This window comes from Balearica regulorum, chromosome 16 (genome assembly GCF_011004875.1).
Source record: "Balearica regulorum gibbericeps isolate bBalReg1 chromosome 16, bBalReg1.pri, whole genome shotgun sequence".
Lineage (NCBI taxonomy): Eukaryota > Metazoa > Chordata > Aves > Gruiformes > Gruidae > Balearica > Balearica regulorum.
In genome coordinates, this window is record NC_046199.1 from 14,102,952 (window position 1) to 14,130,818 (window position 27,867).

Sequence of the window (27,867 nt, forward strand, 5' to 3'; positions counted from 1 at the left end):
CCTGTCACTTTTTATATCGATGGGGCTTCTATCATGCATGTAAAATATTGTCAATGGTAGTTTGCAGAACAGGAAATCATGGAATCCCAGCTAAGTTTCAGGGAGTTGTTTAAAGCAACAAAATTGATGTGAGTATCCTATATGAAGGATGTTCATAACCTGCCACCCGCTGAGGTTTATGCAGTCAAGGAGATGTTTCCAGCAAGGCTTTCATGGATACAGCCAGCAGGGATTTGCAAGCCCTGAACAGCCAGGTCTGTCAGGGCAGCACAGATCAGGATTGCAGCTCGCCTTCCTGCTCTGCAAGTCTAAAATACCATGGAGCTGAATCTCACACTGCAGGAACGCTTCCCCTGGGACTGTATCCTCTATCTCTCCTGCAAAGCTTTTTATTATGTTTTGTGAACGCAAAGGGAAGAAAATAGTGAAGTAAGAAGGGCTGTCCTTGATGCACTGCAAGGCCAAACATTCCTGAAAAGGAAAACAAAAATCTGGTAGGATAAGAGGTGCTAAAGACTGTTCCAGATGGGGCTCTGCTGTAAGCAAAGGCAAAATCAAAGACAATTTGGTAATGACAGTGGTGGTGTCTTTGGAGCCCACATACAATGGAGCTGATCAGAAATATTTTGGCCAAAGGTTTTCCTTTTAAAACGTATCATTAAGTACTTCATTAAAAATAAAATGGGGCAAAATCTTCAGTAATGCTAAGCAGACTCCTTTTTCAGTGAAGTACAAAAATACCAAGTCCTTCCTGCTGGTCAGATAAGTCATTATACATAGAAATAACAACTGAGAGTAAACCAGCAATGCTTCAGTTGTCAGAAAAAAGTGGACCAGAAAACGATTGTATTTCAGCACAAGTAAAGTCAGAGTAAAAGCTTAAAATTGACAGTGCAATACAGCAGGATTAGTCCTAGTGTCTCTTCAGTTGTGAGTGGAGGAAAAAATCCCCAAACCCGGAGCATTAGCTTCTGCCAATTAAATTATAGTCAGGCAGGTGTTGTGCAAATTTTCTCACACTGCAATCCTAACCTCCCACAATCTTGCTATGCAAACTGTGGGCTTCTCTTGAGAAGACACTAAATATGCCAAATTGGTGGCACTGTGTTATGAACATATGTCCATTAAAAATCACATTAAGGATTCCAAATGTTTTTCATTTGTGATGGCAGCAGGGCTTGAGTGCAGATGTCCACTGGGAATTCTAGACACTTAAGCATCAAATTACTTGTATTTAGGTAACACCTCCCATCAGAGGATCTCAAAGCATATCACAAACACACAGTAAGCCTCAAGCCCATATATAACACACGCGTAGTATTTGGTGCAATGAGAAAACTGGAGCATATGCAAATCAGGGCCAAGATTTTTTTCAAGAATCTTTTCATTTAGAGATTCAGCTTTTAGATACCCAACAGAAGGCATTAAAGGTTTTATCTGAAGATACTGGATTCTCATAACTCCCAGTGGCTCTCCCCCCCCCTCCAGAACTGGCACCTCCAATGGCTCAGTTATGGTGGGTTTGTATGTACTGGTGTTTGCCGTGTGCACATCTACCTTCTGGATTCAGTGAGCTGGGAGATCCCGCTAGTGAGAAATATGGGAGGTGGTGTGGGGGCAAGGTAAAGTCTTTTTTTTCTTTTTAAAAAAAAAAAAGATAAATTGTCCTGAATGTAAAGTTTATTTTCCATTTAAATGAAAAATCTTTTTTAGTAGTAACTGTATTATAATACTCATCTAATAACTGATACAATTTCTTTGAATTGAACTTTTTTTGGCACTTTTTCTCTGTACTTCTTGACACTTGAATATGGTGCTCATCAGGTGTCTCCTTGGAAGCTGTCAAATTATTTAAATGAGTGTAGATCTGACATTTTGAGATCATAGTGTTCAACAAGTGCCTTGAAAGGAGTGTTTTCAGGATGTTTGCTTTGATGGACACTATTCAGGCTGTTCAAAATAGAGGTTTTGAGCACTTTGACTTTTACTGACTTACTGGAACTCAATGCAATAAGTGTAAAGGTTCTTACATGCTCGGAAAAAGTGTCATAAGGAAGCTTAACTCATCACTACAAACCAAGGTGCAACAAAGCACTCTCAATGAGATCTGAAAGTTGTTAATGACATATAATAATACTCAGAAATTCTACTCCCCTCCCATTGCTAATTATCCTACATATTGTCACTCCAAAGAGTTTGTCACTTGGGTTTTTTGTTATAAAATTGTAGCTTTTTTTAAAAGATTCTCTGAGCTGTTCTGCTAACAGAAGAACATTGCTGCTTGATCGTTATTTTTGCTGTGAAGTTGTGCTCAGCTGATACTGAGCATGCTGCAACTGCTGCTGGACTGGATGCTGCATGAGCCCAGCTCCAAGGGCAGCCCTTGCAAGCGTACAGCTCACAGACCAGGACAGGGACTGCTCCCTCAATTTCCAGAAGAAAGCATGAACTGTGCAAATTTCCTGCAGTTGCAAAAGAGTCTGTGACTGAGCCAATTGTTTGTTCCAGACCTTGCACAGCCCTTTGTGGTATTTCCACCTCGCAGCCCCTTTTCTTCTGGGCAGTTCTTCGGCACTGACCCAGCTGCAGGAGGTCTGAGGATCTGGCTACACGTGCTGCACGCTCCTCTTCTCACGTATCACATGAACCGTGAGACTGAGCCTCTGGGACCAGGTGCAACAGGGAGCACCAAACAGGGAGCACAGTGCTTTCCTTCTTACCTCCTGCTTTCCAACCCAAAATGACACAGTATTTGTCTGGGGCAGATTGTAAGATATAATGTTTGTGGATCACTGAGGTGATGTAATGTTTTTTTGCCTGTCTTCAAAGTTAAGCGGCTTGCTCTGATGGCAGAGGAATGAGAAAGAGGAAAAAATACCCAGATTTATCATGATTAGACTGCGCTTTCATTAGCCTGTCCAGCTTTTTCATCTTGACAGCAAACATGCTAAAATTTCTCAAATCAAATGGAAGTAAATCTCAGCAGACAGGAACACGCGTTAGTGCATGTTTATGGTCTCTGAAGAAAGTCACCAACCTTTGACGCTTAGTTTAGTGTCAGCTCAAGTGCTCAATCCTGAGCTGTATTTTAGGGGAAGTCCTGGTTGTACCACAGTGCCAAGGCTGACATTATACCATGGGCACACTGGCCTCTTGCTTGTTATTCTTCTGCTTTGGCAGAGAGACTATTTATTCTTTTATTCTTACTATTTTATTTTTAGGTTCTCTACTACAGTCTCTGAGACGTTGTTATAGTCACCAGGGGAGGTGAGGGTGTCTCTTCCATTTTCTCTTGTAAGGAATAAAAACTGGAGTCTTGGCTAGGGGAGGTACCTTGGCACCTCCACACATTGCCTGTGAAGGATACTGAGGGTTTAATTCCCTCCTGCCACACTGGTGACCCTTCTCAGCAACACAAGACGCTTAGTTTGGACTCCGAGTTCACACCTGAATCTCAGGTGGGAGACAGCACCCCACATGCAGAGCAGCAAGCGGCTCCCCATTGATGGTGTTTGCTCAGTTAGTGGCTCTGAGCAGCATGTTATTCACTGTTCATCCTTCTCTTGCACCAGCTCGTTAGCTCTGGAGATGTGATTGATTCATTTAATCCTAACTTTGATAAGTAGCTGCTCTATCAGAGCCGTTTCTGGAGCTGTGACTCTAATCTGGGACTCCTCACCAAAGGAACACTGTCCTCTCTTTTGTAAAACCGCTATCAGGGATCAGCGTGAACACGTGAGTAATGGGCTGTGTAGCCACTGGTACCTGACCAGTGGCCAGGTATCTGTAATCCCATCTAGCAGGAGCTTGGGAGCTCTTTTCATCTACTGCAGAAGGTCGAATAGGCACATGGAGAGTTCGGACCCACTGAGACTTTGACTTTGACTTTACCTTAACCAGCGCAAGGTTGATAAGAACGTGACTATGATTTTTGCATGGTTATTGCGTTGTTTTTTTTTTTGGCTGGATGAGCAGCAGAACCACAGCCAGGAGAGAAGGGGACAAACTGTACTAAACAAAGTGGAAAACAGTCAGCATAAGGTTGTGCGTTTCCCGTCACCTATGTAGCATCTGCTCTGCTCAGTCATAAAAAGCCCAGATGGCACCGAGATTCAGCTTTGCAAATAAAAATGGTAACCCTTGCTGGAGCAAAATCTGTTTGCCACAGAGGTGTGTGTGCAGCTGTCAAGGGCTCCCTGCTTCCTACCTGCGGAGTGGGTAATGACAAAACCTTGCACACAGGTTCAAGCAGCAGGAGATGTTTCAACCACTTGTTCAAGAGCAGCCTTCTGGCTTCCTGCTGATAACCAGGGTCCTGCTACCTGTGCCCTTTACAGAGACTTCACCTCCTCAGGCCTTAAGAAATGTCATGACAGCACCTTTTAAAATTGAAACTGGTTTATTTTTTTCTAGGATGTGGTAACCCTGTCTCCTCTTGCTCCTTCCTTTTGCATGCTGTTCATTATTTCTCTGCGATCCTCCGCTTGCTAGGAGCACTCTGTTGTCAGTTGTCATTTCAGGGTTACACAGCTCTGTTTACCTGACTGGCAATGTGGTTTTGTTTTGGTTTTTTCATTTATTTAAATACTTCCATTTACCTTTTGTGTCTCTTGTCATTTTTATCCATCATTACGTGCAGTCTGACCCACAGGACACAGTTCTATAGGTCCTTCATGAGCTGAATTCTTTAAAGAAGGATGGCCTTAACCAGTGAGTGTTAGTGCAGACTCAGAAGATTTAGGTTCTGTTTCTTCCTCTGCTATGGATTTCCCATTTGACTTTGGACATGTAACTTTACATCCCCAAGCCTTTATCCTCTCCCTGGGAAGGGGGTTGGGAGGTGATCATGCCAAATTATCTCTGTTCTAGTGCATTCTTCCTGGTTTGGTAGATAGTTCCTGGCCAGAGGAGTTAAAAACCTAATTAGACAAGATAATTATCTCTTCTCATCTTTATAGCTGTGCCACAGATAGTCCCTACTGGGTCCTCTCTACATTATTGTAATGTAAGTAGTATGTTCTTATTTGAAATGAAAAACATTTACTATAACCTGTTTTCTCCTTTGATAGCAACACAAAAGCACCAACTTGGGCTGAACTGTGTTTTCTGTTTCAAGTGAGATTTATTCTGTATTTTTCCCAGGGAAATAGCTTTGATGAATATTTCAAGCATTTTGTAGTACTGGGAGCAACAACAGGATAGAGAAGCTGATTGTGAGAAATAAAAGCCAGGCTACATCTAAAGGTCAGAAGGCATATGTGCCTATGTTCTTGAACCTGACCGCTGTAGGAAAAATCAACATTACAAAAAACCAGTTACTTCTGTAATAGATCCTGTGGTTACTGGAAACCCCTGATGTAAGTGTTAACAGCCCAGGTGAAATTCTACATACAGTACACTTATGTTTAGCACATTTCTAATAGGAGGAAGGCAACATGGGTGGACCACGATGGGATTTTTTCCATGTAAAAGCATTTTTGTTTTGTTAATGTAAATGGCTCTTACCAGGCAAGTGCCACAAGTATGATTATTGCTACAAACAACACTGGGTAAAGAGGTCAAGGGTTCACCTGGACCCTGGTGATCCTACTTTTTTCTTATGCTTTTAGGAAAACAGAATTCTGACTCTGCAGTACATGCTTCTGTTGACTGACCTGTCTCTAAATTTACTGATTCAGAGTGATTCAGACGCATATGAATACTGTTTACTTAAAGAGAAACCTCTTATAAGTGAGCTTAAACTAATATGTACAAATAAATAGCAACCAACTTGCATTCTGCAAATAAAATAAAACAAGTAACCCACTTGTTAACCTTGTATAGTTCAGGTATTTGTGTTGCAATAGCACTAAGGCAGTACCTTGTTGTTTTGGGGGAAAGCATAAATGCGGTCTGCTCAGGAGATCTCACTGTTTAAGACAGAACAAAAGAAGATTATGAATGACAGATCAAGAGACTGTAAGTTTGTAGAGGCAGCTCTGTACAGGTAATAACCATTATTCACACAACACAAATCACTTAGCTTTTCTCATTTGCTTTCTAGGCACTTCCTCATCTTGTTGTTTAAAAAGATTATGAAGAGGAGGGCTATAAGGCTGACTTTGTTTATCCTTACAGGAGCATAAAAGATGTACCGTTATGCCTGCTATACCGTATTTCTGCTACCAGTTCCTGGTGGAGAGGCATGGGGCTATCTGGTTTTGGTCTTCAGGTGACGATTCGTCACTGTAGCAGGGAAGAAGACTCTAAGATTTAAGGTATCTCTGCTGATAAATATCAAGTAGTACATCACCTGCTGTCAGTGAAGTCACACTAAAATATGTGTCTTTAAATATGCCCTTAAATGTTGTAGGCCATTCTAGATTTCTTTGGATTTTTGAATTGAGAAGCTTTATTTGGGGTCCTCGGAAACTTTAGCACCCATGGTGATTTGTGATCTGAGCTGAGAAAAAATCGCATGGGAAGCCACTGCTCTCCTGAACCCATCAACCAAGTCCTTACTGCTGATTTTGCAAGGTTTAATGTGCACTTGCTGCATATCCACGTGGAAGCAGAATTTGAACTCCTTTGGGTTGTACATCTCTCATTGATTTATTAGGACAATGATTTAATAGTCTTGTTCTCTGATGATTCTATTAACTTGCAAGCAGTGGTGCCTGTTTAGCTGTGCACAAAGAACTGTTCTCAGAACTGTTTTCCTGATTAAAGATTAACAATGTGATAAAAGCAAGGAAACATGGGCATCCTTGGAGTTTGTTTCTTACATCAGTTGGGTTAAACCTTTACTATCTTTTCTCACTCTGTATCTTCACTTTGTGTTTGGCAATCAAATTCTGCACAGCTCTAGCATGTTTCCTCCAGTTTAGTCAAAACAAGAGGAAAACTTTCTGCCTTTTAATCTTTTAACTCTTTGACCCTTGCACAAACAGGGTCTTTACTAACTAACTAAGGGGAGTTGTCTTTAAAACTTTCTTTGCTATCTCTCAGATTAAAGAGTATTCTGTAAAAACAGTGGAAGTCACTGAGGTGTGGTTAACTGTATAACCGTGCTAATGTCTTTTGAAATGGAAGAAGTAATATGCTTCTCAAGTAAACATCCTTCTTCCAAACAGACCCAGGCACGCAGATCTGCCGTTTGCCACAAGCAGCAAACAGAGCATTACTGGATGGCAGAATTGTTTCTAAATATATCGTGATGTTAGATGAAATGGTTAATAGATTAATTGCAATTATGGTTAATATTTTTTTAGACCACTTCCCTGACTTGTGTCTGAGCAATCAATCATCCCTGGTACTTTCAGCTCCAATAAGCTTATGTTAAGTACTTCCCCTTTTATATATTCCACATCTGTACGCTATTATGCCTTGGGTTTTTTTGTCATGCTATATAATTATAATCATTAACAATATGGAGCAGGATTTTAAAAGCATAGGCAATGCCTAAAAGCATTAAGTCCTTTAATTTAATAGAAGTTGCTTTGGTGGTTCTAGAAGAACCACTCATATTTAAAGAGATGATTTGTCTTCTCAAAGTCAAGATTAGCACTGGAGAGAGCAAAGCGAGGCTTTCTCCGTGCCTGAGGCACAGCCCACATCTAGCTGATTGTGCATGAGCGGCACAGCCCAAGCAAGCCCCATGCCTCCGAGAGCTCTGCAGCTCTCCTCGCCCTCCGCCTTGCACCAGGAAAGAGAAGTGGGAATTTATAGCTGGGCGAGACACTAGTCAATCAATACCCCCCAGGATGACTTCCGTCTGTCTTTGCTTTGCTCTGCTCCCATCTTCCCTTTGCTTTGGGGAATAAGTAGGCAAACAAGTAGGACTGTATATTCGGAAGTTCCTGGGTCTGAGGTCTGACTGGCTTTTATGTGACTGTAGAGACAGGGATCAGAGAATTGTGTTCTTTTGGGTAGACAAGAAATCCAAGTCAGATCTGAATCCTAAATGATGTCTGCTAGAGTAAACTACAGCTCCCGTCTCAGAACCAGATGTCTGGGGGAAAAACAAAAAAGGAAAAAAAAAAGTTAAAATATTTTAATAATGCTCTTCTTTCCAAGTGATCAGTATCTTTTCTGAAATTCAGACTGTGTAATTTCTCCTGAGAATCTTCCAGGCCAGCACTGAAGCACTAAGCTAATTCTGAATCTGCAACTTTCAGTCACTTAGAACAGCATTCAAAAGAATATAATCCTCCTTTTTTTTTTTTTTAAAAAAAAATCTCACTCATTAGCTGACATGCTTTCTTTTTTTTTTTTTAATTAAGGTTTTTGGTGATCCCTGAAGAAGTGCTTCATCTATGTGAAACTGGGATGCCAAAAGAACAAGTTGACAACATGACCAGAAAGTAAAGCAAAAAGATTTCAACCAGTTAGTAACTACAACTTTATAAACTGAACAATATTTAAAGGAGCCACATGAATTAGATTATAAAAGTCTGCTCGCTTTCTCTGAAACAGGTGATGGTGTGAAGGAGGTTATCTACTGCTGTCATTATTGAGAGAGGCAATATCTCACTGCAAAACAGGTGATGAAGGTACCAGTCGTCCCTGGGGTAAGAGCAAAAGTAAAGGCGTCTATGTTTTCAGGCCGGTGCGAAGGCACAGAGATCCCACTGTGACAGGTGCAGTGTGAATACGACATATACTTGGAAACAAAAGTGAGACATTGGAGGAAAGTGAAAATGGAAAACTTTCCAGATGCCAGGTGGAAAATGATATTAAAGCTGTCAAAATAAGTCACAACAAAGACTGGGTTTTCTTGTAGACTAACAGGAGTCATGTTCCGGAGAAGAATGGAGTTTTCAACTACAAGATGGAATATCATAAATGAAACGATTAGGATCATTGGAGGTTAAATTGGGGCTTATTTGTTTGACTTTTTTGCTTTGGTCACTCTCTCTTTTCTTTTTTTTTTTTTTTTTTTTCCTCTTCCAAAGTGCACTACAACAGTCCTGATTTACTCTGAGTTTTGAGAAAAGGTCAAAAATGTGTAAATAAATCACACCGTTATTGTTTCCCATAGTTATCTCTTCTGGGCCTAATTCCAAACCCATTTAAAGTGATGGCAATCCTTCTGTTGGCACCAGAGGATTGTAGTTTAGGACCCGTGACAGGAAGATGGAGGTGCAAAGCATACACAGTAAAGGCTGGTGGTACAGCCTCTGCAACCATCCAAAGTGATTTTCTGAAACAGAGGAAGGGAATGAAACTAAAGACTTTGAACTACCTTCAAGGTCAAATATGCTTTATGTTACCTGGTAATGGAGCTTTTCAAAAAGTCCCCTCTATCTAACAAGCACTAAGCATCTCAAATATTATAAAAAAAGTTATTCAGATTTAAGACTGACAATCTGAACAGATAATCCAATGTTTTACTCATCAAAAAAGTCAGCTGCACTGTTTATACTCAGGAAAACGCAGATCAGAACAAAGTTTGCTGTGTTTCCTTAGAACAGCCAAGGGTAGAATTTGCTCTGCTGATGTAGGATTTTAATTGTCCAACTATTCACTTTCATGCAGTGGTAGGTATTTATCAGCAATTTATCTGCAATTTTGTGGCTGAATTTTGTTTCTTTATGTAACATTACTTTAGCACAAGAGAATGTACCTGCATTATATTCCTTGTATTCCTTATAAAATACTCCTAACAATAATTCATATTGAGGATTTTTACCCTCTAAAATAGAATTATGACTTAAACAATAGGGAACCTTTTTTATTTTCGTGATAGATTTTTTTTATGCAGACTGTTGATCTATTAGAAAGAAATAAACCCTTTAGAGTAGAAGCTTGATTGCAATTAGAGATAGATGATGCAGTAGGCAGTATTAGTAACTGGAGACTGTATACACAATAGGTGGTAACGGCCATTACGGAGCTGTTAACCTCTATTGTGTAAAAATATAATTAGAAAGTGGTTGAGTTTGTAGATTGCTGATCCAAGTGGCTCCTTTAAATTCAACAAAAATGAACTGATGGGCTATTCTGCATTTGAGTTATAAATCCTTGAAAATATTAGTTTATAATGGAAATAATGACAGACCTTTAACGGTAGCTCTGTGGATGGTGCTGGCATTAATAATGCAGAAGTACAAGGCAGGACAGCTCTTGGATGCTGATGACTGTTCAAATGCAGAAAAACTCATTAAAATGACCTAAAGGAGGATATATTATTATAACAACTTTTTTCCTCAGTGCCCTTCAACTATCATAATTGCACAGTATATGTAACAACTTGAAAAGATTCAGAAATGTGTAAGAAGTGTAATCTCTGGCTACGGTCCCCAGCAGTATAATTATATGAACGTATTGTGCATTCTGCATCCTGTTCTTTGGTTTTGAGAGCCCACAGATTCTGTAGATGATGAATAATGTGGTTTCTAACTAAAATATCAGCCCTAAATTGCTGGAACACATATTCAACCTTAAATAATTGCTTTGGATTTGTGTTGATTCCAAGTAACATAGTTATGACTAATTTGAAGTTATTAAATGTAAAAAATCTATATTACTTTTGCATTTAGGATTCTGCAGATTTGTGGATAGGAGTAGTTGTTGTCAAGGGTATTTATGGGAGTTACAGGAACTTGCTGTCTCTAAGAATAAGGCCCAGAAGGCCAATGACCTAAAATCACGCTTGTCATGAAATTTATTTTTCATTTGTACAACCTGCTACAGTGGCCCCGCCAATGGACTTTTCACAGCAACATTCTTTGCTGTAATCAGAATCGCTGGCTTTTCCAATGGTGCTATCTCAGGCACCCAAAACACACAGCGATAGCAATAATGTCCCTGCCAAATTCAGTGGAAAGGGGGACGTGTGGTTCCTGGGTACCCAGCAGTGATAACTGTACTCAGAAACACACTGTGTAATATTGGCTTTGTACAAAACACCTCCTCGTCTGGCAGAATAGTACGGCTGAACAGGCCAGCGGTGTTTGCTATTGTTTTGTGCTAAGGACATTTCACAAATGCCAGTTTTAATGGGTTACTTACATAGGCAAGGAAAGCCACAAATTAGTTAGGGGGGTTGTTTTGTTTGAAGTGCAGTACGTGGTTTAGCAGGATCTGCACTACGCTGGCCTATGGACACTTTACAATGTACTGTACTCTGCAATGCACTGTGAACTAATATTTAGAGATAAAGCTCCAAATCCATCCTTTGCGCTGGTGTATAATAGAGTATTAATAGTAGGTGGGCCTTAAAATGTTTGATGGTTGGAAATTGCTAGTCTAGAAGGGTACACAAGATTAAATGTTAAATCTCTCAAATCGTACAAGTTTACCTCAAAGACGTTTTTACAATACCTTTGGAGAACTCTTCAGTCTAAAACTTCTTGTTCTCATTGAATAACCAATCCTGGCTTAAAGTATAGTGTAATGATGCTTGTATATCGCTCTACTGCCTCTGCGAATGTACTCCAGCCAATTTTGTGAAATACTTCAGCTCCCAGGGTAAGAGATGCTGCACCACTATCAGTCAGCCAGCTCTTCTGCAGCACTCCAGCGACATGGCACCCAGGCTGAAGTGTTTCCGTGAGAGAAACATGGGAAGTACTTCAAATATTTTCTAAGCGGGGAAACCAATTGAGCTCGGCCCCATGGTCTCCAGCCAAGTGGGAGCAGAAGGTTAAGGGCCTACAATTAAGACAGAGAGATCTTCATTTAGGACTCGAGCGTGACAAAAAAAAATGGCAGGCTGCTCTAACAGGAGGACTGGCTGCCTAGCAGCAGGGATTTGCTGAGCTTTCTTTGTGAGGCCTTTGGAGGTTCAGCCATGTCAGACCCCTCGCACCTCTTGGGGAATTAACAGGTGAGGAAACAGCTTTTCCCCATGGGAGATGCTGCCCACGAGCGGGCAGTGTTGGGGTGCTGGGCCGCTTCTCCCCTTGCCTTTCCCTGAGGGGAAGCCGCAGGGCACGAGGCACACTTGCTGTTGACATATGGTCGAGGCTGTCTGCCCGCTCACACCCTGGGAGCTGGTCCCACCGCTGGAGGTGGATTTGGGCGCGGGGAGTCCATGGCTGAGGAGTAGGGGGAGTTTGAGGAGGTGAGGGCTGGCCAGGGGGGATCTAGGAGTGGGGCTGAGGGTAGGGGTGGTCAGTGAGGCGGCGGGCGTGCTGTGGTAGCGTGTGGGCAAGCAGGGCAGCAAGGTGGTTCAAGGGCTGGAGCGCGAGGCAGGGCCCAGGGGGTTTTCCTGAAAGTCTGAGATTTGCCCCCGTTTTTAACCTTGCCTTTTGAACAGGTTCACTCAGCAGTGTACGTGGCCTTAGGGCTGCTGGAGCTTTTCACCAAAATCGAGAGTGTAGAAAAGACAGGGACAGACGAGAAGAGCACGATGGGGACAGCATAACCCAATTGAAGGAGAGGAGACATGCCAGTGACCCCAGTGCGGGACTCAACATGTGGACGGGGGCAAGCGTTCCCCCAGAGTGGTCCCTGTCTCCTGAAGAGGGTGAAAAGCACTTTCTGACACTACAGACAGTGTGTCTGAAGGCAGAGGAAGAGGACCCGCAGCAGAGGATGGCAAGGGCAGCGCCAGCCAGGGCACTTGTGGTGCAGCAAGGGCAGGGTGTGCTGCACAACGTGCCAGCAGGCATGGCTCTAAGTGTGCGGGAAGGGATCTGTGGGTTCTATGATTTAGGGCTGACACAGATTAATGTTTCGCAAGAAGAAGGGCAAGTGAGGAGTTCAGAAAGCAAGCCAACTGAGAAACCACCAGACAGGCTACTGATTGAGGTACAAGTTCTGGATGTAGTGAAGATGGTGTTATGTTAGCTGTTGTACTATCACGCTAATTCAGTTCTGACTTCAATATTATTTTTCTAGGCATTTAAATTTGTTGGACTTTAGTATCTAATCATTTGTACAGCTTTTTATAATTTCCTCCCATGCAAACTAAAAAAATTAGCCGTTCAACTTCGTTGAAGTTCAGACACATTTTTAATTCAATTTGCCAGTTTGGTGCTCTTTGGTTTGACAGCCTAGATCTCTTACGTAGCATTTCCCTTCTGTATTAGTACAATACAGCAGTCATTGTTAAAGCTGGATGTGTAATATGGTCTTGATATTTATCCTGTGCTAGCTATTGGTTTTATAATAACTTTTTTTTTTAAAAAAAACTCATGCCACCCTAGATAATTTCTGAGGTATGGTCATATTTATCTAGTGCAAAAAGTATCACAACGTTGTTAATTGCCGTATGACAAATATATAAGCAGTACAATAAGTCTGCAAAAGTCATATATATATATATATGAGAGCATACTTCCTTGTCCTTTTCTTTTAAAAGGTAAATGTACTGAAATTAAATTTTAAATATTTTTTTTAAATGAGGATACAAGTTTCTGTGTTCTCAGTGCTGTAATCTTAAATGGTGGTCTGAAATTTTATATAAAATTTTTAAGAGCTAGGACTCAATTTTAGTTATTGTTCACTTCCCAGTTAGTCTGCTGTATGTTAAATGTACTTTTTGTTGTTGTTGCAGCTTTGTCCATCACATTTAAGGCTGAAAATCAAAATGAATTATTAGCTTGCATCTTGCTGATAGCTCAGTTGTTTTGCCATTAGCAACTACCTTTGGTTAGGGAATTTGTAAAAGTTTTTTTTTTTTTTTTAAATAGATCGGCAGAGATAGTGATATCATTGAGTTTGAAAATAAGGTCCAGCAACTGACCCCATCTGAAGAGGGGGGAGGAAAGGAACTTTTTTTCACTCTTGGAGAAACAAAGAACCAGAGCTGCAAAGCCAGAGGTGATTTGTCAGACTCCTGCGATGACAGTAAAGAGCAGGAATATGCAACTCCATCAGAACGAACAGTTGTAAGAAATCCCAAGAATCTAAAATTTCAGATTTGTGCTCTGCATCAGAAAAAAGGTAAAAAGTGAATAATCTTAGTAGTTCACTTTTAGATAGCATATGCTAACTTAGCGTTTGAAGTGAGGTTGAAATTTTATAGTAAATATTCACAGTGTTAATTGTTAAGTGTAAATTAGGTGAAATCTAACATTCTGTAGAAATTTGGAAGAAGGAATAATACCCTTCAGCCTCAGGTAAGAAATATACTTGTTCAGGCTGATGTCATCTGTGTTGTGTTCAGGAGAGACATTTTGGATGGCATTTAGAAATGAAGGTCTTTTGAACAGTATGTGGTATTTGAAACCTCCAGGAAGATTTCAAAGGTAATATTGTGTGTAAATGTCTTTGAATAAACCTAGTAATTTACTTAGTCTTTTTTAATTCCCTCATTCAGCTTCAAAACGTGCTTGTTCAGGGGTTTATGGATGAACTTAGAGTGGTTCCGAGCTGCTGCCTGAGGGTGGTGGGCAAGTATCAGTGCCTGTCAGCAAGGTATCTCTCAGAACCGAAGTAAAACTAACAGAAAATGGCTGATTTCAGATTTTAGGAATGTAAAAGTATGTTGTGGAAGTTAAGGACTGACTTAGAAGGGAATGTATAAGCAACTGTTTCCCTAGAAACTGTATGTCTGCTCTGTAAAAGTTGGATGACATCAGTAACATTGAGCAATGTGAACATGTGTGTCGTAGTAGCTGGGTATTAAGGTATCTTGACTGAGGTTGTTTAAAGCATGATTATTGTACCAATTGTGAATGTCCCTTATTTTAGTTACTGTGTTTATAGGAAGCACATTTGAGCAGCTTTAACAAAGCTAACAATGTTCTTTTGTGTGGGCATGAATCCACAATGAATAAATAACAATAAAGTGGTTTTGTTTGCTGTTACTGAAGTGAAGTGTTAGCTGCACATCTCTGTGTGGTATAAAGCATTGTATAAAATACATTTTAGTCTCAGCATGAAAATCATTACAGAGAGTGCACTTGGGAGCTGAGACAACTGTTCTGGAAAGGCTCTTCAAATATGACGTATTTGCCATTTCTCAGTTTCAAATCTTCTTCAAAACCGAAAGTGTTGCACATTTACTCTTAACTTGTTAAGCTCAAAAGAAATTCATTACTGCTGTGCCATGAACTTGGAAATGTTATGTAACCCAGAAAGTGTAACTTTATTCTATGACTTCTTCAAGGACCTGATCTTTTTTTCCTCAAGTTCAACTAATAATTTTAAAGAGGCTTTTACATCATGATGTTTTTGCATACGCTTTACAGATTCAGGACTACCAGAAAGCTGAGAATAGCTTAACCTGCCATTTCCAAATCTTTGAACAAGCTTACTTAGTGCTAATTAGACAGTTGTCATCAAGAAGTACATTGCACAGTTGTAAGTGCCTTGATGAACCGTGTCTTAACGATGCTATCAAGAGAGGAAGTTTCATCCTGTCTTGGAGGCGAGAGCTAGGCTAGGAGTTAGGTTTCCTGGGATTAGGTTCTAAACTGTGTCACTAACATGTGACACTATTTTTGGGGCAGATCACTTAAGTCTTAAATAGATACAATAATTTCTGCCTGACAGCTTGATTTTTTTAATGTATTTTGAAGTCCTTTTATGTCGAAGTATGAAGGAGTTTTACCCAAAGTAGAGGAACTCTGTCGAAATTGGTGAAGTCGTCATTTTGTGGCTCGTACGACCTAAACGTGTCTTTGCTCCCATAGGAGAAAAAGCAGTTTTCAACTGTGGTTTGTGCGCTTTCACCTCACTCAGAATATCAAGTCTGAATCGTCATATGAAAACCCATTCTGATGAGAAACGTCATGTGTGTCACCTCTGCCTTAAGGCTTTTCGTACAGCTACTCTCCTGCATAACCATGTGAATGTACATACAGGTATCTAACGTGTGAAAATACTTCATTTTACATATTGTCTGCAAAATTTAATTAAGAGGCAAATGACTTTGTCTTAGAGCTGTATTCTGTGATCGTTTTGTGCTCAAAAGATTCTCTGATTTCATTTGAAGTTCCATGCTGAAAAGACATGATCTGTAGTTAGTCATTCTCTGTGTATGTGTTCATTTATTTGTTAAATAGCATTCTAAAAATTTTTGTCAACTGAACATTGACTTCAGTTGTGTCTGATTCCTACATGCATAATAGATTTTTTTTGTGATGTTTTAATTTTTCTATATAACCATATGAAGCAAATCGATAAATCATGTTTATAATAAACTTATGGTGTCCATTTATTGCATATAAAAATTCAGAATCTCAGAAAAGGTTCTATTAAAAAATTGTGCATGTAGATTTAAGGCAGACAAATCATACCGTTGTGTTGTTAAATAAAATTCTAAGAAATGGTGTATTCTTACAGGAACCAGACCCTATAAATGCAATGACTGTGATATGGCGTTTGTGACCAGTGGTGAGCTTTCACGACACAGGCGCTACAAACATACTTTAGAAAAACCTTTCAAGTGTTCAGTTTGTAAATATTCTAGTGTAGAAGTAAGTACAGCCCTACTGAATCTTTTGGGAAGGTTTGTAGGCTTTCACATACAAGGATTTTAATGTACTGTGAAGTTATGACATTTTTGCGCAGGTTTTTAACCTTGAAAAGTTTCTGCTAAATTGGGACCTACTTGTGCATATATTTTACTGTCTCTATCATCCTTGGTTATTGTCAGATTTTGATACCAGATCAAGTCAATACATTGCAGAGGTAGCTGCAGATGTCAAGCTACATAATTAATACGTAGCTTGTGATGCGGATGTATATATGCGTTCTGAATCGGGAGGAATGGCCAAACTTGGCGTTGCTGTAATACGTCAGTACTGTGAGGGAAGACTGTAGAGACCACAAAGGTAGGGAGATCCGCAGGAAGCAGTGGCCCATGTAGAACAGCATCAGAGCAAAGACCACCATGCTAATGGCCTTGGACCACGTTGGTGGGTTGAATTCCGTTCGTCTGCTGTTACTGCAAGATAGCTGATTACTAACACTTTGCGGTGACATGCATTCTGTTTGTACGCACATCTTTTCATCCCCATCTCCCCTCAGAAAAGGAACAAGTAGTCTGAATTCCTTGAATCCTTACTTTGTCCATGCAGTAATATTTATAAATTTATTAGAATTTATTCTACATGTATAATATCTTTACAATTACTTAACTTTTTAAAACTAGTTACATTTTAAGGGTGTTTTCTTTTTTATTATACTAAATTTGCTGCTAACAATGTGTTTGTGTGAATTTGATCGTACAGCAGCATACTTGGTCCTCCTTTATACTTCATTCCATATACTGTAGGACAAGACTGGCTAATGTCAAAAATGAAACTCATGTATTGTGTTTATACGCTTGATGACATTTGAGTTTACAGGACTGAAATTTTCTTAATGTGCAAATAAAAAAAATTTAGAGACTGCCTAAGGGTTCACTTGGAAAAGATAGGCTTTCAGTCATGCACCTATGATTGAATCACAGTCACCTATGATTGAATCACTGTCACAGTTTAGTAGATATTCAGTATCTAATTTTTTTATGTGCTGTGTCCAGATCTAAAGCTGTAAACAAGCCTGACCTTTATTCCACACACCTTATCTTATTAATTAGATTTTGGATAGCTTGCATCTTTAAAAACCTTGTCAGTTAGTGTCCTATTCTTTCCCTTGTTTCAATAAGGAAGTATTCAGCACTCGTTGTTGCAGAACTCTCACTAATATTGCTGTAAGCTTTACCTGAATGAGGAGAGCTGAAGGAGCCCCCTAGTAATACCATGCACATGATTTCACTTTTGTATAGTAAAGATTGGCAATCATCTTTAATTTTATTTAAGTGAATAGCATTGTAGATTTGAGTGGATCTAGCAGTGAATTCATTAAATATGTTTGTAAATGGAGGAATTGAACATTAGGTAACTCCTAATTTTAGCTTGCATACCTACAATATTTATGTAGAACATATCACAAGAACAGTATAAAAAAAGTAGAATTTAACTTTTGCAATGAAAGTGCTTCATTAGGATTTGAAGATGAATAAAGACTTTGGTTTTGTTTATTTACCTGAGTATTTTCAAAGAATTTTGTTTGGCATAGCCAGGTAGCCTGAAGGTAGTAGGTATCCCCTTCAGCTGATTTAAAAATTCTAGCTTTTATGTTCTTATTTTAAAATTTCTCCTTTTGTTTACATTGGCACTGAACATGGAAGTAAGAGTGTCTGGGGAAAAAGTACAGACATGTTACCTAAAACCTTAACAGGCTCATTGTACAGGAAAAAAAGTGGAGGGGAGCACTAAAATTGCAATAGATGTGTTTTGTAAAATTGCTTATATTTTAATTATGTCTCTAATGTAAATGTTACTGCAGAAAATTTCTTATTTTTATATTAGGCAAGCAAAATGAAACGACATATTCGCTCACATACAGGAGAGCGTCCTTACGCCTGTGACCTTTGCAGTTACGCCAGCAAAGATGCATATAAACTGAAAAGGCACATGATAACTCATTCAGGTAGGACTCTGATGTAATGGTCAAGTCGATGTCCTTAGGCACTTAACAGTCATGGGGTTAGAGTGAGCTAATTTCAGACTCTAAATTAGCACTTTTTTCATTTGTGATTTTGAATAAATATGTGCCTGAAAAAACATGTTCTCTTTAAATTTTCTGAATTTGGCTATTGGAAATCTAGCTGCACAGTAATAGTAGTTACAGTCTTGCTGGTTTTCCTAAACTTTTTTTTTATATTAGAAAAATACTTCATTTCTATGGCCTTGTTTTCTGTGGATAAAGTCATCACTTTTATTTCTCAGTTAGTTAATTTTACATGGAGATGTACCTGACGGGAGAGTTTAAAGTCTCTATTCAAAACATGGACATCGTTGTGGCCCCAAATTGCTAGTAATTAATTTGGTCAGCAAAGAATGAAAGTTTTTAATATTGAAAGAAATGCGTTCCAGTCACAGCTCTGTAACGTGCATGCCTTCTGAGAAGGCAGTTAGTATCCATCAGATACTTCAGAGTTTAACTTAGCACAATTACTATACATAATGTATGTTATGATTAGTGTTTTAGTTTGAATCAGAGTGTGAGTGTGTGCTTTGAATCAAATCTTCCAAATATCCCCACTTACCACGCTTTGGTTCCTATCTCGAGGCAGTTTGGTGCAATTAACTCAACACTTTTTTAATGAGAGTCAACCAGTGCACCTGGTATGATCCAGTACTCGCAGGGACTTGGTCCGCAGAACCAGACTGGAGCTGGTTCAAAATCTCTGTGCACGTTGGGTCCTCAGCACTAGCAGTTTCTCTCTGTGCTAATTTCCAGTGTTGATGTAATTTTTGATGATGCTCACACATGATGTGACTTTTAGGGGCAGAATGACAAAAAAAAAAAATAATTTATTGCTTTCTCTCTGTCATTAGCAATGGCTGGCGTTGAATCATTTTTATCATGATGTTGTTATAGCTGTTCACTTTCTCTCTTTGCACATTTGATAGTTCTGCATTTTTGTACATGACATATTCAAGACAAAAATGAATTAAAATAATTCCAGATTAATAGTTTAGAATTATATTAATGGCTTTGTTTCATCAGTTTGACTCGCAGCTTCTGGAAACCAAGATTTTGCTTTGTAATCAGCTAGGTAAGATTTTAGGTGCGTTGTCAACTAATGGTAACATTTTGGTTGGCCTGGAGACTGCTGCTGTTAGAACATGGATGCTGAGATCTGTGGGAATTTTGCATTTGTATCAAATAAGTAGAGAGAGTTCCTAAGCATATGTTATTTTAATTTATTTTTTTTAATACACATAGGTGAAAAACCCTATGAATGTTATGTTTGCCAGGCCAAATTCACTCAAAGCGGTACCATGAAAATCCATATGTTACAGAAACATGGAGAAAATGTGCCAAAATACCAGTGCCCACATTGTAATACTTTTATTGCGCGAAAAAGTGACCTGGGTGAGTTTAAAGGAAAAAATTGAAAATTAATTGGAGAGATAATTCGGGGTGAAATCTCTAATTTTCACTGCTTACAATAATACCAAATATGTTATGTATGACTTTATATCATTACAGAATATTTTAATGGAAAATGTATTCATTGTTTTACAGGTAAATTCCTTCTGCGAGGAGATGTGGTGACATCTTGTGGTTGATGTTTTAATCTGTTTAAAATGCAAAGTAGCAAACATTTAGCTTTTTTGTTTGTTTGTTTTTTTGCTTAATACCTGTGGCATTGTGACCTGTTTTTCAATAAGAAAATATGTTTTGTTTTTCACAAAAACATATGTCCAGGTTGTATTGAAAAGTTTTTTCTCAAAGCCACAGGAAATAGTGAGATCTGCATAAAGCCATTTCAGTTCTCTCATTCTGTTTCTTTCTCAGCTCTAGTTAAAATGTTTACATGCATCTAGTTATATGAGAAACTAAAATAGATTGAATGTTTTAGTACATGTGGCTTTTTGCATATACCAGTCAGCTTTTACCTCTTAATCTAAAATTGTACTGCATGTTTAGCTGCTGAGTGCATTGGCCTTGTAACTTAAAGAAATACAATACATTAAAACTATAACTGTAACTGAAAATATAAATTACATTTTTTTTTCTTGAACAAACGACAGTTCTTGAAATACAAGACGTCATGATTTTCTGGGAATTTTATATACTAAATTTTTTAACTTCTCTTGTTTGGAACAGTACTTGCTTCAAGTACCAGTAAAGTTGTCCCTGTCCATACATTTCATATGTAAATTCATCTTCTTTTCTGGGAAGAAAATGTTTTTGTACAGATGAGAATTTTATTAATAAATCAGTGTATTACAAATACAGCATATTTGCTGTATTTAAGGCAATATAGCTGACCAATACCAGCAAAACCTATACAAAATTTTAAATTTCCAGAAATATATGGAAAAGCTATATTAAAAAAATATTTAGCCATACAAAGATGCCTTCAGCATCTATTTATATTTTCAAATAAAGATCCCATTGAAGTCTATTAAGTATTTGAAGGTAGAAGTGGAATTGTTATTTACATATATACAATTTCTTTGCTTATTTATTTTTTTACTTTTCGTTTTAATATTATAAATACTATTTTGGGTGGCATTGTCAAATTAGTTTCTGTGTATAGACAAAAGCAGGCAGTTACTGGAATTTTTGAAAGGATTTGTTTTGTTAAATGATTTCCATTGAAATCAGTAAGATTTAGGCTTATAGCTGCTTAATTTCTCTGGAAAGTTACAACATCTTGCTGCAAATTTAGTTATCTTAAACAAATTTGAAAATTGCCTATTTGGTGATTTTAGCCCTTTTGCAGAGAACACAGAAAGTTCTTTTTGTGTTTTCCTCTACAATGTATGTGTCACTCAGGGCTATGCATGGTCTAACTCTTGTTCAAAATCGTGGAAATCAAAAATTTACCATTAAAATTAATTGCTTTTAATAATTGTTCAGGTGTCCACTTGCGAAAGCTGCATTCCTACATGGCAGTGGCAATTAAATGCAGTTACTGTGAAGCTGTTTTTCATGAGCGCTATGCTCTTATTCAGCACAAGAAGACTCACAGAAATGAGAAAAGATTCAAATGTGATCAGTGCAGCTACACATGTAAGCAGGTATTTAAATTCACTGAAAAATTATTGCTTATTCAATTGATAGGTTGGCAAGGTAGGGGTGGCTTTGGGGTTATAGTTACCTTAAGAAGAGAAAAACTTTTGTGACTGCAATCTTAACTAAAATAGTGTAGTTATTTGCAAGCTAAATGGTTCATAAATAAAAAGTAAAATTGAAATGCTGGAAAGTCTGAGGCTATCTTCTTGATAAAGCTTTTGTAGATGAATTAGTTAAAAGTATAAAGAGCAATCGCCATTGTGATGAGAACAAAATGTAGTATTTGCGCCTTAAGTGTGATTTTCAGCAGTGTCACCGAATAAATTCAGTCTGACCTGAAAATTTTATTTTAAAGAATACATTTAGGATAGCCTCGCTCTGGCCTTGATCTGTTGGAATGTACCATTGCTCCGTTCGGATTATTTTCTCTGCTAACTTTCATAAGGTTAGGAAGAAAAGCTCCGACCTTCTCCAAGTCAGTGGGCAGTATCCCAATCTGTTCTTCAGCATCTGCTCTACAGTGGAGGATAATTAAGGAATCTGTGCAAAATCCTTTCACGTTTCTGTGTGCCTGTGTGTTTTCTTTCAACGTGTGTCACAGAGCTGGATAGTTACGTTACAGATATTTTCTTTATTTCAGGAACAACGCTTAACTGTACATAAACAAACCCATACTGGTGAGAAGCCCTTCACTTGCTTGTGCTGCAGCAAAAGCTTCCGACAGAAGCAGCTGCTCACTCTTCACTTTAGGAAGCACCACGATTCTACTATTAAGCCTACAGTTTATGAGTGCCCTACATGTGGTAAGGGCTATTCACTCCAGGTAAGATACTTCCCTTTAAGGAATCTCAGTGGAGTTATCGTTAGCGAAGTATTGCAGATCCTGTTGTCACCAAGGACTGAGAGTAAAAAGCAGTGTACTGGCTGGAGTGTTAACTCCTTAATACTAAGCCAGCACAACTTGTTTTCTTTCCCAAACCTTACACTGGGGGATTAATAAAGAACTTTATCGTATTCCCCGTTAGGTAGAAAATACCTGCCGCATCGTGTTTTCAGGGTTGGTACTGGTTTGTACAATCCAGTATTGAAATTACTAATGTTTAATACAGTAGTCTTCTTAAATAAAAAGGCAGTGTGGAGGCATGAATTTTAAGGCAAACGAAAGAACATGGAAAGATAATTGAAGTGAAACAGTGCTAGGACCAGTTCAGCAAGGAAACTAAGAAATTATTATTCCCTTCTTCAAAACCAGATGCAGTGAGAACGTATCTCTGGGTTTGGGTTACTGTGCACATTTCTAAAGTAAATGTAACCTTTTTTCCACATACAGATTTTTCCATGTAAAACTTTATTGCTTATCCAGGAACCAGAAAATGATAAATTTGATTTTATACCCACCAAATGGCAATGTTCTTTTAAAGCAGAATTTTAATATCTATTCTGGAAAATCTTCAGGAGTTTTATGGAGGTTGTTAACTACAGCCTTTCACTTCGTGTTCCAAAATTTGTCTGTCAGAACCATATTTGTTTTTTGTGTGTGTGTTAAATTGCTTACATACATTAATATTTGATTCATATATTTATGCTTCATTATGCTAACAGAATAATATGCATAAGCATGCTGAAAATTGTGGATTGGTGAGGGCAAAACCTGCTACACCCAGAAAAAGAAGCAAGGGCAAAAATAAAATCCATGAGAACTCAAAGCGTGTTAAGCAAGAAGGTAATCAGCGAATAAGTTAGAATTTAATCATGTAAATTAGAATCAAGAATAAAAGGCTAAGGCAGTGAATCTCCCCTGCTGTTTAATTACTGTTTCACAATGAAGCTAATTTAAGTGCTAATAATGGAAGACTACTTCAGAATAGTCTTTATGGTGTGTCAGAAATTCTTGTCTTCCGAGTTGGGTCATTGCTCAGGTACCCATTCTGGGACTCCTGTTCCCCTGCTCCTGCAAATGTCTTCCTTAACTCCCTGCTTAGCAATGCTTTTTCTTTTCCCTTTTACCAATTCCCTTTGCCTTTATAAAGGAGGATGAAACACATCACGACTGAGTTGAGCCATAGTGAGTTTTCCTAAGAGCTCGGGTTTTATAACACATACTGCTTTAATACAGACCAGACTGAAAACTTTCCAATTTCAGAACTCACATCTCATGTTAATCACAAAAGATCTAGCACATCTTAATACAGAAATGGTTCATCTTCTTCCTCTCATGCTTAGACCAGATAGTGATCAAATAATAATAAAAATGCTACTGATTTAAGTAGTTGGAGTCATTCTTCTATGGTACTGCAGAGGTGACCAGGCCAGTTCACGGAGCTCTAGGTTCAGCGTGTCTGTGCCATCAGAAACTCACTTGCAGTTGCTCATTGTGGGTAGCTCTTGAGCACTGAGCATTTATTCTGTAAACTTTAATTTAAAACAAAAGATGGTCCATAGTTTATCTCTTTCCTTCTCTTCTGCTTCCTCATCTTTTTCATTAGGTTAAGATTCCCGGAAAGTGAGTAAGTGCAGGTTTTGGCAGACCAAAACAGGAGACTAATCGGTCAGTTGATGTCTCGTTGGTGGGAACTCCACAGCAATAAGCGCCTTTTCTGTCTGGGTTCTGCTAGTACGTTCCTGACACAATCATTTATATTTTGTCTTATTTGCAACTCAAACATATGAAGTATTTGGGTTTATTCTCTCAAATAAACCTTAGCCTGTCACCACATATGTAGTGATATTCTAGCAGTTTCACCTTACAGTCTAAATTTGACCCAGAGGAGGTGTCTGCTCATAATCTCATTTATGCGCATTTCGGTTGAATTAGACAAAGCACAATATTCACAATATTGAGTTAGGTCAGGCCATGGGCAGGAACCCTGCACCCTCACGCGTCCTGCCTTCCCTTTGTCTGTTTGATCGAACGCTGAATCTCTGGGCTGGGGAGGGGGAGAGCTGGCCATATGTTTCTGGGGGCACCTTCAGGGCCAAAAAAATAGCTTTGCCTGACCAGAATATCCTTTCATTTTTTGCCCCTCTGCTTCCCAGCTGCTGTTTGAAAGCCGTAGTAGTCTCCTCGATAGGATTCTTCAGGTGATTTTTATGGAGTAAGAGACAAGAATGGAGATACATCTAAGGCCTAGGTGTCCTAAAACCTTACTTTTGGGTAAATCAGATTGTATCTATGCTGATTTGTGGCCAATGACACTGAGATAAAATTTGATATAGTGAGAAAAAGAAATGTTGGAGTTTTTCTGAATATATGAATATATATGAGCAGCTGAGCTTACATTTGTTGAAGGAGTAGCTTCTGCCCGAGCATTCACACACCATTCATGGTGTCGCACACACACACATATACATATTCTTGGGCACGCTTCCTCTTTGTTCAGGCTCAACCCTAAGGTTTCCCGCAGCAGAGTCTCAGGCATTGGATTTTATAAAATAATTAATTTAATTGAAAGGTGCAGCAGCAGGATCAGCCCTGGCTGGGTGCCTCCAGAGAGAGGGACCCAGAACAAAGAAATCCCAGGGCAATTACACCCTTGGGTCCCATACACCCACCCTTCATGCGCTGTCCACATATCCGTTAGTCCAATGGTGATTTTTGGTCTGGGGTCTTCTAACATCTAACTGGATTCTTCTGTGTCCAGGCAGGCAGGCTCTTATCTTGTTGACTTGCAGTTTCCGCAGTTTTCCCAGAAGGTTGGAGCCTCCTTATCTTCTGGTTTACGTTCCTTGTGCACCTGCCCTTGCTGGTGGAACACGGAGAACTGAAGAGTCTCAGACTTGGGAAAAACACTACTGAGATATTAGTGTGATATCAAAATACTTTGCCCATATTAAAAGACTAAACACAGTGCTGTACTGGCTGTTACAAAACCCACTAGGAACATTACTGAGAAAAATAACTCTATCATGGCCTAAAGGCTTCAGCAAATCTAGCCACTCATGCTAAGTAAAGCTAAGCAAACAGCACAAATCACACTTTATTATATTCCTAAGTAATTTATTCTAATTAAAACCTACTTATTTACGTTAAACAACTAATATCCCTCAACAACATTAGCACTGACACTTCTATTTTCACTGGTAAGGCTGTAATGGTATGGTTAGAGAGAAACGGTACAGCTGCAGTGTTTATGTTTTTGCAATAATTAGATTTTGCTGTTTAATAATGTTTTGCTATGTGCAAACAATGTCTTTTCGGTATCTTGCAGACATCTTCATCTGGAAGCTTGATTTTTCTAGAGCTAAGATAATGTGTCTTCAGATGTTGTTCATGAAAATACTCAGTCCATTAACTTACACAAATATTAGAAATTTATGTGCCTATTCCAAAAGGTTTTTTCCCCAAAGTTGACATTTGCGAGTATGTACCACTGTCTACTTCTTGCACAACTTGCAGGGGCCTGTGGGATCCCGTATGTGACTTCTACGTACTTGTGTGATTGGTGCTGTCAATGATTTGCTGTTAAGAAAAAATAAAAAAGAAAATGCATGTATGTGCAAATTAGATTTCCAGTTAAATAATCTCCTTTTCCTCTGATAACAATACCATGGGTACTACTGGCTAACATGGCTTGTAATGTAATACTCAACATAAAATATATTCATTCTCCAAATAAACTGTAAGATAAAAGATATGCTGTTGTTATATATTGGCAGTATTTTCTCCACTAAATTAAACTGCCTCTTAGTTAAATTTACTGGAATATTTATTCGTCATTCTAGTTAATCACCACAATTTTATTTTTTTTTTCCCAAAGTTGACCTGGAATCTTTCCAAGACATCTCCACTGTGAAAAATGAACATTGTGCCAGTGAGATTGTTCCTGTTTTAGATGGAACAGAAACAGCAACTCCGAGAGAACAGCAATGACTTGTGAAATGGTTCTCAACACGATGGACAAATAATGCATGAACAGACTCTGGTCTTCCTTGTTTTCACTGGTTGTAACTGACTGGTTCAAAGGATGTAACTACGTCCAGTTAGGAAGCTAGAAGAGGCACTGGTTGAAGCCCTTCTGTGTTCGTTTTTCTTCTTGTTGCAATTTCTACTGTGTATCCTAATTAACATTGCTAAAGCATGAAAGTTATAGGGAACCTTCACCTCTATTATTACATATGTGTAACAACAGAATGCAGAAAAAAAAATAGCTAATTTCAGAGGAATTTATGAAAAAGTAGATAGATTTGTTTCACCTTGCATTTCATTTTTCTTCCAGATTTACTCACAGAATTGCATGCTGATCTGATGCAAATTTATTCCTCAGTAGCTCTATAGAATTGAGAGCTGCATGAACTTCTGTCTATTTGTACTTTCCTAAGGTGAGCACGTGAAAGCAAGGAATTTTTTAATGCAAGGAACAAGGTGTTATTTGAGTGTTTAATAAAGTTTCCTAATTATTGTTTTGTGGCCATTTTCATAATGTTAATATTTATCCAGTTGCAGAAAGTTAATGATTTGGTCTGGCTGCCTTGTCAGTAACAGGACTTCAGGATACTTTTGTCCATGATAATTGCTTAAATACTACTGTTGACTTTATTCTTGTTGTGCTGTTTTCATTTGTGTCATAAATTCTAAGCAAGAGATGTCTTTGTTAAAATTCATTTTAGAAATTGTATAAATTACTTGATCAGTTTCCTGAATATATATTGGTCACTTGAATTGTTGTTAATAACAAAGCTGACTCGTTTTGTGCTGACATCTGAAAATCAGCCTACATAAAGTGGAATATGAATGTAATAATAAAAGATCCTGTTGTCTCTGAACTTACAAAATGATTATTTAAGTAGTTAGAATCTAGAAATGTGCCCCTTTGAAAATCCAGAAAGAATGCTTTGACCTCTTCAGGAGCCATTCGTAGTGGTCTCATGCTTTTTAACCAGAGCGATTGTTCTTCATGATTAAGAATTTGCATCACTATGGCTTTCGGATGCTTTTTTGCAAAGATAATCTAATTTGATATTATTCATATATTGTAGATGAGTACACATGTATTAATATCTTTTAAACCAGTACATAGTCTGAACAGATACCAATTTTTAAATATTTTAATTTATTAATTATGGAGAAGTTTTTAAATATAAAGGAACAATTTATGTCATGAAACAGATAATACTGAAGTATTCTATAGTATTGTATAACAGTGCTCTTGGATAATTCAGTTATTCAGAGAAGAAGGTTTCTACATAAGAGGAAGCATGCATTCTGAGTTTCCTCTGCAAGCAGAAGTTGTCTACAGTTTAAATAGCTAATTTGTGAGAAGTAGTTTCTGCACAAGTAGATAATACACATCGTACCTAGTAGATAAAAGCAGAGAATGATTAAAACATAACTTTGGATACATTCTTACTAATTAGGCTTCATAATATAATTAAGACCTTGAAGCAAGATAACTTCAATGATACTAATGC

General features: G+C 38.4%; 1 protein-coding gene across 1 annotated transcript; it reads left to right on the forward strand.

Moving 5' to 3' along the window:
* Positions 1-12,270: 12,270 nt before the first annotated feature.
* CTCFL (CCCTC-binding factor like) lies at positions 12,271-27,178 on the forward strand. Its single transcript, XM_075768845.1, has 10 exons — positions 12,271-12,735; positions 13,659-13,872; positions 15,567-15,737; positions 16,219-16,352; positions 18,234-18,354; positions 19,657-19,806; positions 21,304-21,464; positions 22,100-22,282; positions 23,062-23,182; positions 26,217-27,178. Exons 1-10 carry the CDS (start codon positions 12,400-12,402, stop codon positions 26,327-26,329), a joined length of 1,704 nt encoding a protein of 567 aa, XP_075624960.1. The 5' UTR covers positions 12,271-12,399; the 3' UTR covers positions 26,330-27,178.
* Positions 27,179-27,867: the final 689 nt, after the last annotated feature.

Excerpts from the sequence above, each read along its gene's own strand:
- CTCFL (XM_075768845.1), top strand. The coding sequence starts at position 12,400 with ATGTGGACGGGGGCAAGCGTTCCCCCAGAGTGGTCCCTGTCTCCTGAA. Across the intron at positions 12,736-13,658 it reads CAGACAGGCTACTGATTGAG|GTCCAGCAACTGACCCCATC; the intron begins GTACAAGTTCTG and ends TTTGAAAATAAG. Across the intron at positions 22,283-23,061 it reads GTAAGGGCTATTCACTCCAG|AATAATATGCATAAGCATGC; the intron begins GTAAGATACTTC and ends TTATGCTAACAG.